The sequence below is a fragment of the Mercenaria mercenaria genome, chromosome 1 (genome assembly GCF_021730395.1).
Source record: "Mercenaria mercenaria strain notata chromosome 1, MADL_Memer_1, whole genome shotgun sequence".
Taxonomy (NCBI): Eukaryota; Metazoa; Mollusca; class Bivalvia; order Venerida; family Veneridae; genus Mercenaria; species Mercenaria mercenaria.
The window spans coordinates 63,636,443-63,648,940 of record NC_069361.1 but is presented as its reverse complement, the minus strand read 5'-3'; the positions used below and the strand labels follow the sequence as shown (position 1 = coordinate 63,648,940).

Genomic DNA, 12,498 nt, shown 5'->3' with positions numbered 1-12,498 from the left:
CCTGGGTCAAGCAGTGAGTTACTTACCTAAACCACTTGCCTCCCTCTGTTGCCCGGCCTGGATTTGTTGTTTCTGTAATTGTTCCCACCAGTTAGTTACCTCAGCTCTCAGTTCAGCTACAAGGTCAGTGGACGACATTTCTACCTGTGTCTGTAAATATTTTACACTGATCAATTAAATATTTAGCTTAATATCCCATATTAATTATTACCTTTATACCCAACCAGAAGGCACAAGTTCCCCATCTTACCAGTAACTGGCCACTGTAAAACAGTAGGTAGCCACAATAATGTTTAGGTGCTGTCCAAACTGCTTTCAAAATATAATGAATACAGATATTCTTTTGAAATGTCAATAACACAAATATTTAAAAGTCCTTTATACATATTTTTGACTATGTTGAGAGCAGCAAGACATTTCACATTTAGTGAAATCAAAAACAAAACTCGAGGGGCAAAATTTTGCATTGAATTTCTTAATAACATTCCTATAAAGATTCTCAACATAAGTCAAATACTTTTGGGGAAATGTGCAAGAATAATTTTGTTAAATAAGGGACACTCCATGCACTCCACCCAGAAGTTGTGAAAATAAGATATCAGATAGTACTGTCCTTCTGTGCTGTTAGTTTCAATGATCATTAAATAACTTGATATCTCCAGACAGTTTATTTATTATGCTATGTATGAATGTCGCCTATGCAAATGTTTGTACAACTTACCTTCTCTCCGAGTCCTGCAGGTTGCAGCAGTATCCTGATCTGTGCTGACTGTTTATCTACAAGACTGCGTTGATGACTGATAATGCCATTCCCAGTGATCTGCCAGTTCCGTAGATGAAATGCGTACCTCTTTCTGAACAGCTCTAGATGGTTCTTCATGAGGACAAGACCACGTTGTATCACCATCAAACTCGTGTCTGGATCCTTAAAAAAAAAAAATATTTTAAAAAGCGGTAATATTACCAGTACTGTATGAAAACAAACAACACAATGACAGTTTTTTGTTTTCAGAACCCTAAAGCAGCAGTAAGACAGTAGAGGAGAACATGCTGACATACATGATCATATTCATGAACAGATTTTTTACTTATAACTGCAACCTATTTCTTTTTACAATCATCACAAGGTGTTACTATGGCTTCATAAGTTCATACAATATAAACACATTCTAACACTTTCCATCCTTAGGAAAGGAAATAGGTCTTAAATAATATTATGTAGCCCATTTCAAACTACCATGGAGATCAAAAATGTTGTAAATCAATGGGGCAATAACATAATCATGATTAAGTATGGCTTTCAAAGCCTTATCTGAAAAGGTAACTTCTAAATTGATTCCACAAAACTAAAACAGTTATATATATTTACCTCCTGGACATTGTTGGTAGCTCTCACTAAACTGTCCATACATCTCTGAACAAATTCCTCCTCCTTCTCCAGTAAACCGTTCCCGAACCCTATATAGTAACCGTTTACATACTGTATAGCTGTTATGCTGACATCAGCATTCAATGCTTGTAGAGCTATCTCCCATAGCTGATCCATACCACTGATCTGTAATCAAATCATTTACAATACAACAAATACAACCAAATATGCAGTAATTTTCGGAAAGATGCATGCTTTATCTTTTGAACAGATGTATGTTGTAACTTTTGTAAGATATGCTCATTTTGTTAAAAAAAAATGAAGGAAAAACGAAAACAAAGTTTACGATGCAAAAACTACATCTTTTAACGGATTGTAGAGCAATCCTTTGTGATAATTTCTTTTTTCCTTTTGAACAGACTTTAGTGAACTTTCTTAAATCTGTCACAACTTTCATCATGAAGTAACTATTAAAACTTGACTATCCGTATAATAAAGGTTAATGACAACTATACCTTATCTTCTGGCAATGAACAATCACTGGACGCATTGGCAATCCTGGACAGGTGTGATAACTGCTGGAACAGGTTTAAACCTATCATACTGGTTGACTTTGGACTCAACTGTGGCATCTGTACAGTAAAAATACATACAATACATAGTAGACTGGATAATTTCTGAGTTATTTTTATGTCATAATTATTTGCTTTTATCAAAAATTTGCAATTTAAAGGTGGATAATCAGATTTTGGCCATGTAACGGATTTGTTCGAAACTTTAGCATCTGATCATTTACACTCATTTATGTTCACTTAACACTTAATACAAATTAGATTTTCACTGGAGGTATTTTTAAAATTTCATTTTCCTATCCTGGTTGCCCAACCAAGATAGAGTTATTTTATCATAAGTATAAATTTGATAAACAGATTTTGCCTAAGGAAATGTATAAATATTAGACATATTGTAATATATTTGTAAAATATTTGCATTAAAAATTATGTATTTAGATGGAAATCATTAGAAACGCAAGTTTGAAAAATTACTATTACCTCCCTTTGCCTATCTTGGTTGCGCAACCAAGATAGATTGGAAATAAATGAATTCAGAAGCTACACACAGCTTTTAAACTTGCATTTTGGTTCAGATTGTTCAATAGTTGATATGTCTATCAAATGCAATGTAAAACTAGACATTGTATCAAAATAAAAAGAAATACCCAGCTTTTTATATACTTTCATATTAAAGGGAAGTAATTACAAAATTTTATAAAAATAATAAAATATACATTTCAAATAGGAATCTAACTCTATGTAATCGGTCTTTTTGTTCCTTAAATAATTCTCTACCAGAATATACAAAAAGTAAAAAATGTCATTAAATGTTGTTTAAATGTGGTTGACCACCTTTAAAAAAAAAAATGAACTGACTATAGTAATTCTAAACTCGAATTGACTGATACGCCACTTTCATGGTGTTTTTTCCCCCCCCATAAATCATACACAAGCAGGAAAAATTCAGACACTCTGTGTAACTGGCTTCTGAAATAACTTATACATGTCTGACCCTTCATCTTCCTCCTAGACTACTTATATATGATATTGCACCTTTCCCCCCAAGAATATATGCTGTTTATGTCGCACCTTTTCCAGGAATATATGTTTGAATGTTTCTAAGCCGAGAGCGTGATGATCTTTACTCTTGGCTTGATTCAGCATCCAACTTAACCATTCATCACAGCAGTCTTTATCATTGGCCAGGCATGCCCACAGTGTGTCTACCTGGTCTAGATTTAATCCTGAAACATGGGAAGTAATATGTCACTTTACAAATAAAGCTACATGAAATACCTGATTTTATTCAAAGTAGTGACTTACTGATAAAGAAGCTTTTATAAATATGAATATCCTTACTGAAAGCTTGCATGGAAGGTTTAAATTTAGATTGTACATAAACATTTTTGTCCAAATACGTAATTAATCATTGAAAGTCGGTATGGAATGCTACAATTTACAAAACTGTCAACAGTTTTGTCAGATAGTGTTTTGTATATTTATCAATCAAATGCAAAACCCTTTTAGTTTTGTTTAGTGTAAATCTGCCCAGTGATCAAATGCAAAACCAGGGACGACAAAATAAATCCGATAGAACATTTATGAAATCAATAGAACAGTTATGAAATCAATCCAGTATAATATGAGGAACACTCACTGAAGTTATCAGTTGAACACGTTGAAGAGAACACACCAGACAGGAACACAAGTCGAACTTGTATCTCCTCTTTATGACTGTACCTATATAGGGAAGCAAACAATCCAAATGTAAAATGTCTCATACATAGATAACAATTTCTACATCCCAAAATACCAAACAATGAAGTATGAATCAGTCACACAGCAAACATATTAAACATCTTAAAAAATGAAGAAGAGCTTAGCTGAGGAGGACCAAGTTAAGCAAAAGCTCTTATGCTAATCAAAACATGTATATCTCTTACTGCAGCCACTTACATAAACAAGACATTTGGACTCAGATTCGTGGATTTTTAATCTCTGCAAGAATAATATTTAATATGATTCCTTTCAAATAAAAGAACATTCTTTTCTTTATCTCTGTTTCACAGATGTTTCAGTTTTTCATTTTTTTCCAAGCGGAAGTACTAGCTGGATGTAAAAGTATACTAAGTATATATATAAGTCAGCAATAAACCAAATATAAAATGTAAATATTCTCAAATGAAGTTCACTAACAGAGCAGTGTTTGGAGTGCCATGTTCTCTATGATAGTCAGTATAATGTACGAGATTCACAAAGAAATGTGACATCATGTCCAGCTCCCTCTCGGACCACTGTGTGATAGCGTGACAGTTAGAATCACTACGATACTGCTGGAAGGAGTAGATTATCTTAGGAAGTAACCGTAGTGATACAACCACAGACCTGAAATGGAAAGTAAATATTTTACAATATGAACAAGAGTGTCATGATGACCCTGAATCGCTCACCCGAGTAATACAAGCCATATGTTTAAAATGGCACACTGATGCTAAAATATTAGAAAGTAGGTAAGTAGGTCACATTCACGGTCACTGAAAGTCAATTTTAAGATTGGTGTGCAAAACTGTATGTGTCATCCAAATTTCAAGGCTGTATCTTAAAAAAACAAGAAAGTAGGTCAGTAGGTCAAGGTCACAGTCAAGTGACCCCAAATCGATTGGGGTCATCAGGTAATTATAATTAAACAGTCTGGGAAATATGATCTGATAATTTTTGAAGTATATATTACTATATAATTCATATAACAAGTGACCCCTGGGGCAGGGCCTCTATCCACCCAAGGGGCATAATTTGAACAATATTGTTAGAGATCCACTAGGCAATGCTACATACCAACAAGAGCTGTCCGTAAGACAGCCAAGCTCGACTATTCGAAATATTGTCCCAGAAGCAGGAAAATATTACCCAAAAAGGTTAAATATCAAAAGAGTTTTAAGTTCAAAAGGGGAAATAATTTGACCAAAATGCATACCAGTTATGGGACTTGCTGCTATCAACTAGTTTTATAACCCCGAAGGCACATGTGAAGTTTCAATTCAATATCTGCATTAGTTTTGGAGATAGAAACTTGCATGTAAAACTTTAACCAGAATTTTCAAAGTCCAAAAGGGGGCATAATTTGCCCAAAATACATGCCAGAGTTATGGGACTTGACCCAGTGAGGTTGGTAATTGATCTAGAAAAAGAAAAAATAAGTTTCAAATCTATATGCCTTTTAGTAATAGCTGTATGTACTTGCACGCAAAACTTTAACCAGAATTTGCTAAGTCCAAAAGGGGACATAATTTGGCCAAAATGAAGGTCAGAGTTATGGGACTTGCTGCTATCAACTAGTTTTATAACCCCGAAGACACATGTGAAGTTTCAAATCAATATCTGCATTAGTTTTGGAGATAATAACTTGCATGTAAAACTTTAACCAAAATTTTCTAAGTCTAAAAGGGGGCATAATTTGCTCAAAAAACATGTCAGAGTTATGGGACTTGACCCAGTGAGGTTGGTAATTGATCTAGAAAAAGAAAAAATAAGTTTCAAATATATATGCCTTTTAGAAATAGCTGTATGTACTTGCACGCAAAACTTTAACCAGAATTTTCTAAGTCCAAAAGGGAGCATAATTTGGCCAAAATGAAGGTCAGAGTTATAGGACTTGCTGCTATCAACTAGATTTATAACCCCGAAGACACATGTGAAGTTTCAAATCAATATCTGCATTAGTTTTAGAGATAGTAACTTGCATGTAAAACTTTAACCAGAATTTTCTAAGTCTAAAAGGGGGCATAATTTGCTCAAAATACATGTCAGAGTTATGGGTCTTGACCCAGTGCGGTTGATAATTGATCTAGAAAAAGAAAAAATAAGTTTCAAATCTATATGCCTTTTAGAAATAGCTGTATGTACTTGCACGCAAAACTTTAACCAGAATTTTCTAAGTCCAAAAGGGGGCATAATTTGGCCAAAATGAAAGTTAGAGTTATGGGACTTGCTGCTATCAACTAGTTTTATAACGCTGAAGACACATGTGAAGTTTCAAATCAATATCTGCATTAATTTTGGAGATAGTAACTTGCATGTAAAACTTTAACCAAAATTTTCTAAGTCCAAAAGGGGGCATAATTTGCTCAAAATACATGTCAGAGTTATGGGACTTGACCCAGAGAGGTTGGTAATTGACCTAGAAAAAGAAAAAATAAGTTTCAAAGCTATATGCCTTTAATTGATGGCTGTATGTACTTGCATGCAAAAACTTAACCAAGGTGTGACGCCGACGCCGACGCCAGGGTGAGTAGAAAATCTAGACTATTCTTCGAATAGTCGAGCTAAAAATCAAAGGTCTAGGCCTTGAACTTAAAGACAAGAAGATTTATATTTTTTCTTATATAATTCTATGTTAAATTTGGGACCCCCAGGGCAGGGCCTCTATTCATCCCAGGGGCATAATTGAACAATTTTGGTAGAGGACCACAAGGCAATGCAACATACCATATATCAAAAGCCTAGGCCTTCCAGTTTCAGGCGAGAAGATTTTTAAAGTTTTTTCCTATATGTCTACATAAAACTTGGAACCCCCCGGGGCAGGGCCTCTTTTCACCCCAGGGTTATTTAATTTGAACAATATTGGTAAAGGACCACAAGGAAATGCTACATACCAAGTATCAAAGGCCTAGGTCTTGTGGTTTTAGACAAGAAGATTTTTAAAGTTTTTTCCTATATAAGTCTATGTAAAACTTTTGACCCCCAGGGCGGGGCCTCTTTTCACCCCAGGGGCACAATTCGAATAATCTTCATTGAAGACCATTAGATGATGTCACATGCCAAATATCAAGGCTCTAAGCCTTGCGGTTTTGGACAAGAAGATTTTTTAAGTTTTTCCTTTTGGTTGCCATGGCCACCAGAGTTCTGCATGGAATTCAATTCTTTGAACAATTTTGGAAGGGGTCCACCAAAGGATCATTTCTGAGAAGTTTGGTGTAATTCTGCCCAGTGGTTTTCAAGAAGAAGATTTTTTTAGAAATTGTTGACGGACGCACGCTGAACAACAGACAACTGACGATGGACATTGAGTGGTCACAAAAGCTCACCATGAGCCTTGGCTCAGGTGAGCTAACAAACACATCATTTATAAATGTTACTTTAAATGTTGATGCAACAAATAAATACAGATACAGCTGGATATGATGTAAATCTGGGATCAGTAACTAAGTTTAAAACACATACAAAAAGATATACAAAATAATTCTCTATACTCCTGCATATTATAAATATTATCAAAAATATTTCATGCTTTCCTGTAATTTTATTTTACAGATTAAGACAGACAATCCACTTATTTCTAGACTTAAGGAATGGTAGGCGGGGCCTTTTAAGTATTGGAGGGAAATTTTTCATTACTTTACCAGAAGAGGATTTTTTCACTATTTTAAGATTTTGCATGAAAGGTTCCAAGTAAGAATTACTTCCTTTTTTTAAAGGTGGATAATCAGATTTTGGCTAAGTAACGGATTTGTTTTAAACTTTAACATCTGATCATTTACACTCATTTATGTTCAGTTAGTGCTTAATACAAGTTAGGTTTTCACTGGAGATATTTTTAATAATTGGTTTTCCTATTGCAGTTGCCCAACCAAGATCGAGTTATTTTATCATAAGTATAAATGTGATAAACATACTTTACCTAAGAAAATGTATAACTAACCGATATATTGTATTATATTCGTAAAATAATTGCATTAACAATTACATATATAGATTGAATTCATAAGAAATGCAAGTTTGAAAAATTATTATTACCTCCCTTTGCCTATCGCAACCAAGATAGAATGGAAAAAAAATGAAATTCAAAAGCTACATGCATTTCAAAACCCACCTTTTGATTCAGATTGTTAAGTATTTGGTATATCTATCCAATGCGAATGTAAAACTCGGAATTATATGGAAATAAAAAGAAATACCAAGCATTTTAAATATTTTCATATTAAAGGGGAGTAATTACAAATTTTTATGAAAATCAATAAAGTATACATTTCTAACAGGGCTCTAATTCTAAGTAATGGGTATTTTTGTTTCTTAAATAAATCGCTAACAGAATATACAAAAAGTAAAAATGTCACTAAATTTTGCTTAAATGTGATTGACCACCTTTAAATATATAAACCAATCCTGGATGGCAAATTACTGGAAATTCAAAATACAAGACTTCCTTTTTTTTCAATATATAAAGTAATCCTGGATGGCAAATTATTGGAAATTCAAAATACAAGACTTCCTTTTTTTCAATATATAAAGTAATCCTGGATGGCAAATTATTGGTAATACAAAATTCATGTGACAATCATCAACCACAATTAGACTGGGAAAAAAAATTAACAAGTGTCTCATACTTATGGTGAGCCAGGTTATTAATACAAGCTTCAATGAACTTTTTCTTGATTCGTCTGTCTGTACAGAAGCACACAAGACTATGTAGCACCTTTTCAGCATCTACAGCTAAACCATCAGGCAGAAGATGCTGAAATATACATACAATAATGTCAACTCTCACTTAAACAGCTAATTCAAGTTTGGCTTCATTAATTATCTACAGTGAAATGCAGACAATTGAGATAAAACAATTCATTAACTAAAATTCAAATGTAGTAATTCACTTATAAATGCAAAAATAATATTGCTTATTGCACTCTATAACATAATTCTGTTTTGCACCAACTGTAGCACAAAATGGTGGATTCTGAAAATAACTATTAAATATTTCTTCCTTTTTGTGATGTATACTGATGAAACACATAACTCTTATCAAACACTGTATTTGACATTTATCTTCATTACCTTATATAGCTCTTGTATGTGGATACAATGTAGACTAGTAACAGTTAAGTGCTTAAAGGTATCTTCACACATAATGAAATTCTAAGAAAATGAATTTGCACTGCTCATCACTTGCAAACAATAGAAATTCTCAAATGTTTTACAAAACGCATGCTGGAGAGATGACCAAAGTGGGCGTGTGAGTTTAAGAAGTGATAAAACCAAAAAATATCAAGGCTTACCGCTTTATCATCCTGTACAAGATCCCATAGCAACGTGTTTCCTGGTTTACAAACATCTTCAAAATTAAACTCGGAACAACTAGATGTTGTACTGTTTGTATGTGTTGATGACTCTTTCTGAGACTGACGTTGGCTCATCACTGCAAATAAAGGTCAGTTATACAGTTTAATATAAATTAAAGCAAAATGGCTTATTTCCTTTGTTGGGTTTTAAATCATATCAACACAATTCAGTTCATATGACACCTTTAAAGCTTTTTATGGTGGAGGGAAAAACAGGCTTTGGGCTCCAGGCATTATTTTCAAGGTACAAACAGGCAACAGAACGGCTTTTTCAAAATGATAACCATCAGCAACTTCCAAACCATGGAGGTCTCATCTCTTTGCATTTTTTTCCTCTTCAAGTCTTGTTTTCATTTTCAAACAACTGCATCATTGTTTCAAAATACCATAAACCCACTACTCACTTTATACAATCTTAGAAATTTTGGCATAATAATGCATTATACGATGTGTTAAGATGTAAAAACAGTCAAAGGCTTGTGTTAAAATGACATGGGCAAATTGTTTTCGTAGTGATATGAACTAATAAATAACCAACTAGGACAGTGTTTCATACATGATAAAATAACATCACCTAATTACTCCAAAATATATAAAAGCTTTATGCTGTTTAGTACATAAATATTACCAGAAATAACAAATTACCATGTGGCATATGTGTATGATACATTGACGCCATGCTGGAGAGATGACCGAAGTGGGCATGTGAGTTTAGCTGTGAATGAGCATTGATCTGTGACAACTCGTCATCACTCAATAGATCCTCCCCATCAAAGTCGGCCATGTTCTTCTCCGACTTGTTACTAAGGTGTGAACTATGACAGCTTCTATCATCTGGACTCATAATCTCATCTCCATGGTAACTGCTGCAATATTACATAAGAACTAGATATATTTTTATAAAAGGCAAAAAATAGTACAACTTTACACTTAAATCAAGCATTAATGTGCCATCATTAATCTCTGTTAAAAAACAGGAAGGTTTTTTACATTACAACATCTGTTGAACAATGACTGTAAAAACCAACAAGTTTTTAGTCTTTAAATACCAATATGGAATACCAAAATTGATTAGACTTACATTTTCAAACAAGTTTATTTCTGTATTACTGGATATTCATGAGATAGATAAAGAAAATAGTGTTGAAGCCTGTCCTTAGCAAATTACTAATTGCTTTAAGATTCCTTAAGAACGAGTCTTCCCTTTACAAATTATTAATTCGTTTAAGATTCCCTAAGAACGAGTCTTCCCTTAACAAATTATTAATTCGTTAAACATTCCCTAAGAACGAGTCTTCCCTTTACAAATTATTTGCTTTAACATTCCCTAAGAACAAGTCTTCCCTTTACAAATTATTAATTCTTTTAAGATTCCCTAAGAACGAGTCTTCCCATTACAAATTATTAATTCGTTTAAGATTCCCTAAGAACGAGTCTTCCCTTAACAAATTATTAATTCGTTAAACATTCCCTAAGAACGAGTCTTCCCTTTACAAATTATTAATTCGTTTAACATTCCCTAAGAACGAGTCTTCCCTTTACAAATTATTAATTCGTTTAACATTCCCTAAGAACGAGTCTTCCCTTTACAAATTATTAATTCGTTTAACATTCCCTAAGAACGAGTCTTCCCTTTACAAATTATTAATTCGTTTAACATTCCCCAAGAACGAGTGTTTAAGATTCCCTAAGAACAAGTCTTCCCTTTACAAATTATTAATTCGTTTAAGATTCCCTAAGAACGAGTCTTCCCTTTACAAATTATTAATTCCTTTAACATTCCCTAAGAACGAGTCTTCCCTTAACAAATTATTAATTCATTTAACATTCCCTAAGAACGAGTCTTCCCTTAACAAATTATTAATTCATTTAACATTCTCTAAGAACGAGCCTGCCCTTAACAAATTATTAATTCATTTAACATTCCCTAATAAAATGATACCAGGAAAGGATTTCTGTGAAAACATTGAATACCTACTTGTGCACAATAATCTAAAAGATGGACAAACATGTCAATTCCTACAATATCCAAAGTTTTTAAATTGATTTGTACAACCTTACAAACACCAACAAAGCAATATCATCAATGGTACACACCGTGCATGTCTATGTTGTTTCTTGTGTGTTGTTTCCCCAATATGTGTACAGTCGTACACCTCTGTATCACTGTGTGCTTGTTTTACTTTTCCTTCGTTCTCTTCCAGCAGGGAAGCTGCCACAGCAGCAGTGTCAGAGTCCTGAACATTTAAAACAAAAGTTATGAAAGTAAAAACAAAATCTATCAATCTGTCAGTTGTAGAAGTTTTTGTAAACATTCTGACAGAAAGTATATCATTCCCTTCAGGGAAATGTGTAAAATATAACTATGCCAGTTTACTATGGACAAAACCATATATATTTTTTGTTTGCATTGCTCAAAACCCTGATAAATCGAGGATTTTGCTACTTAAAACCCCTTGACACTTTGAGTGATTGATGTTTTACTGTAATATGTCCATCATTTAAAGCAAAATTTAAAATTACGACATTTGAAAATTTCATGCAATAAATACAAGTTGACATACATGACCAGAGTTATTGCCCTCTACTTTTTCATCAGCTTTTCCTTCAGTCTCCTTCACCACAGTGGGGATGTTTCCAGCCTGAACCCTCTCCTCTTCTGCTTTCTTGTCCAGCATTTTCTGTTTCCGTTGCTGCATGGCTAAGTGTTTCCTCCTGTGCATGGCTAACTGGTGATTGTGGAAGGCATGAGCTTGCCGCAGCACGTGATGCTCGTACTCCTCCTCATCCTCCTCTTCATCATACTCCGAGTCTTCCTCACTGTTCTCGTGCAGGTCATGTGCCTCTAGGAACTGCTACAAAAGTTAAAATCAAGAAGTGTATGTCAAATAGGTTGAAGGTTCAATCACAGTTTGAGTAGACTTTGCCAATGATTTCCACATGTCTGCAATAGTTTTAAATCTCAAAAGTACTGAGTAAAGTAAACTTAAGTGGAAAGAAATTTTTCAAAAATAAACTAGAAAATGCTTTTGTAAAAAAGCGCATGTCTCCCTCAATGCAAAGTCCTATAGGCAAGAAGTCAATAGGGGTCAGGAGCGAAAGTCAAAGAGACACTGATGGTTGGCTGCAATAGGGATCATCTACTTGGCATGTCCAGTCATCCCGCTAAGTTTCAACACTCGTGGCCTAGTGGTTCTCAAGTCACTGTTCAGGCTCCTGTGACCCTGACCTTTGATCAAGTGACCTCAAAAAATAGGGGTCATCTACTCTGCATGTCCAATCATCCTATTAAGTTTCAACATTGTAGGTCAAGTGGTTCTCAAGTTATTTCCAAAAAATGATTTTACATGAACAGGCCACTGTGACCTTGACCTTTAATAGACTGACCCCAAAATCAATAGGGGTCATCTACTATGCATGTTCAATCATCCTATGAAGTTTCAACATTCTGGGTCAAGTGGTT

The 12,498-nt window shown here is 34.1% G+C and overlaps 1 protein-coding gene across 2 annotated transcripts in view; it reads right to left on the bottom strand.

The window, feature by feature from the left end:
* Positions 1-12,498, bottom strand: part of LOC123536006 (ubiquitin carboxyl-terminal hydrolase 34-like) — an 84,998-nt gene that overhangs the window by 50,112 nt on the left and 22,388 nt on the right. For both annotated transcript variants that reach the window (XM_053549350.1, XM_053549345.1), the window contains exons 17-28: positions 11,600-11,890; positions 11,133-11,272; positions 9,681-9,901; positions 8,973-9,112; positions 8,307-8,434; positions 4,120-4,308; positions 3,581-3,663; positions 3,013-3,167; positions 1,885-2,001; positions 1,370-1,555; positions 722-925; positions 27-150 (exon numbers count right to left, since the gene is read on the bottom strand). In XM_053549350.1, the coding sequence (XP_053405325.1) occupies positions 27-150; positions 722-925; positions 1,370-1,555; positions 1,885-2,001; positions 3,013-3,167; positions 3,581-3,663; positions 4,120-4,308; positions 8,307-8,434; positions 8,973-9,112; positions 9,681-9,901; positions 11,133-11,272; positions 11,600-11,890 (1,978 nt within the window). The remainder of the gene's footprint in view (positions 1-26; positions 151-721; positions 926-1,369; positions 1,556-1,884; positions 2,002-3,012; positions 3,168-3,580; positions 3,664-4,119; positions 4,309-8,306; positions 8,435-8,972; positions 9,113-9,680; positions 9,902-11,132; positions 11,273-11,599; positions 11,891-12,498) is intronic.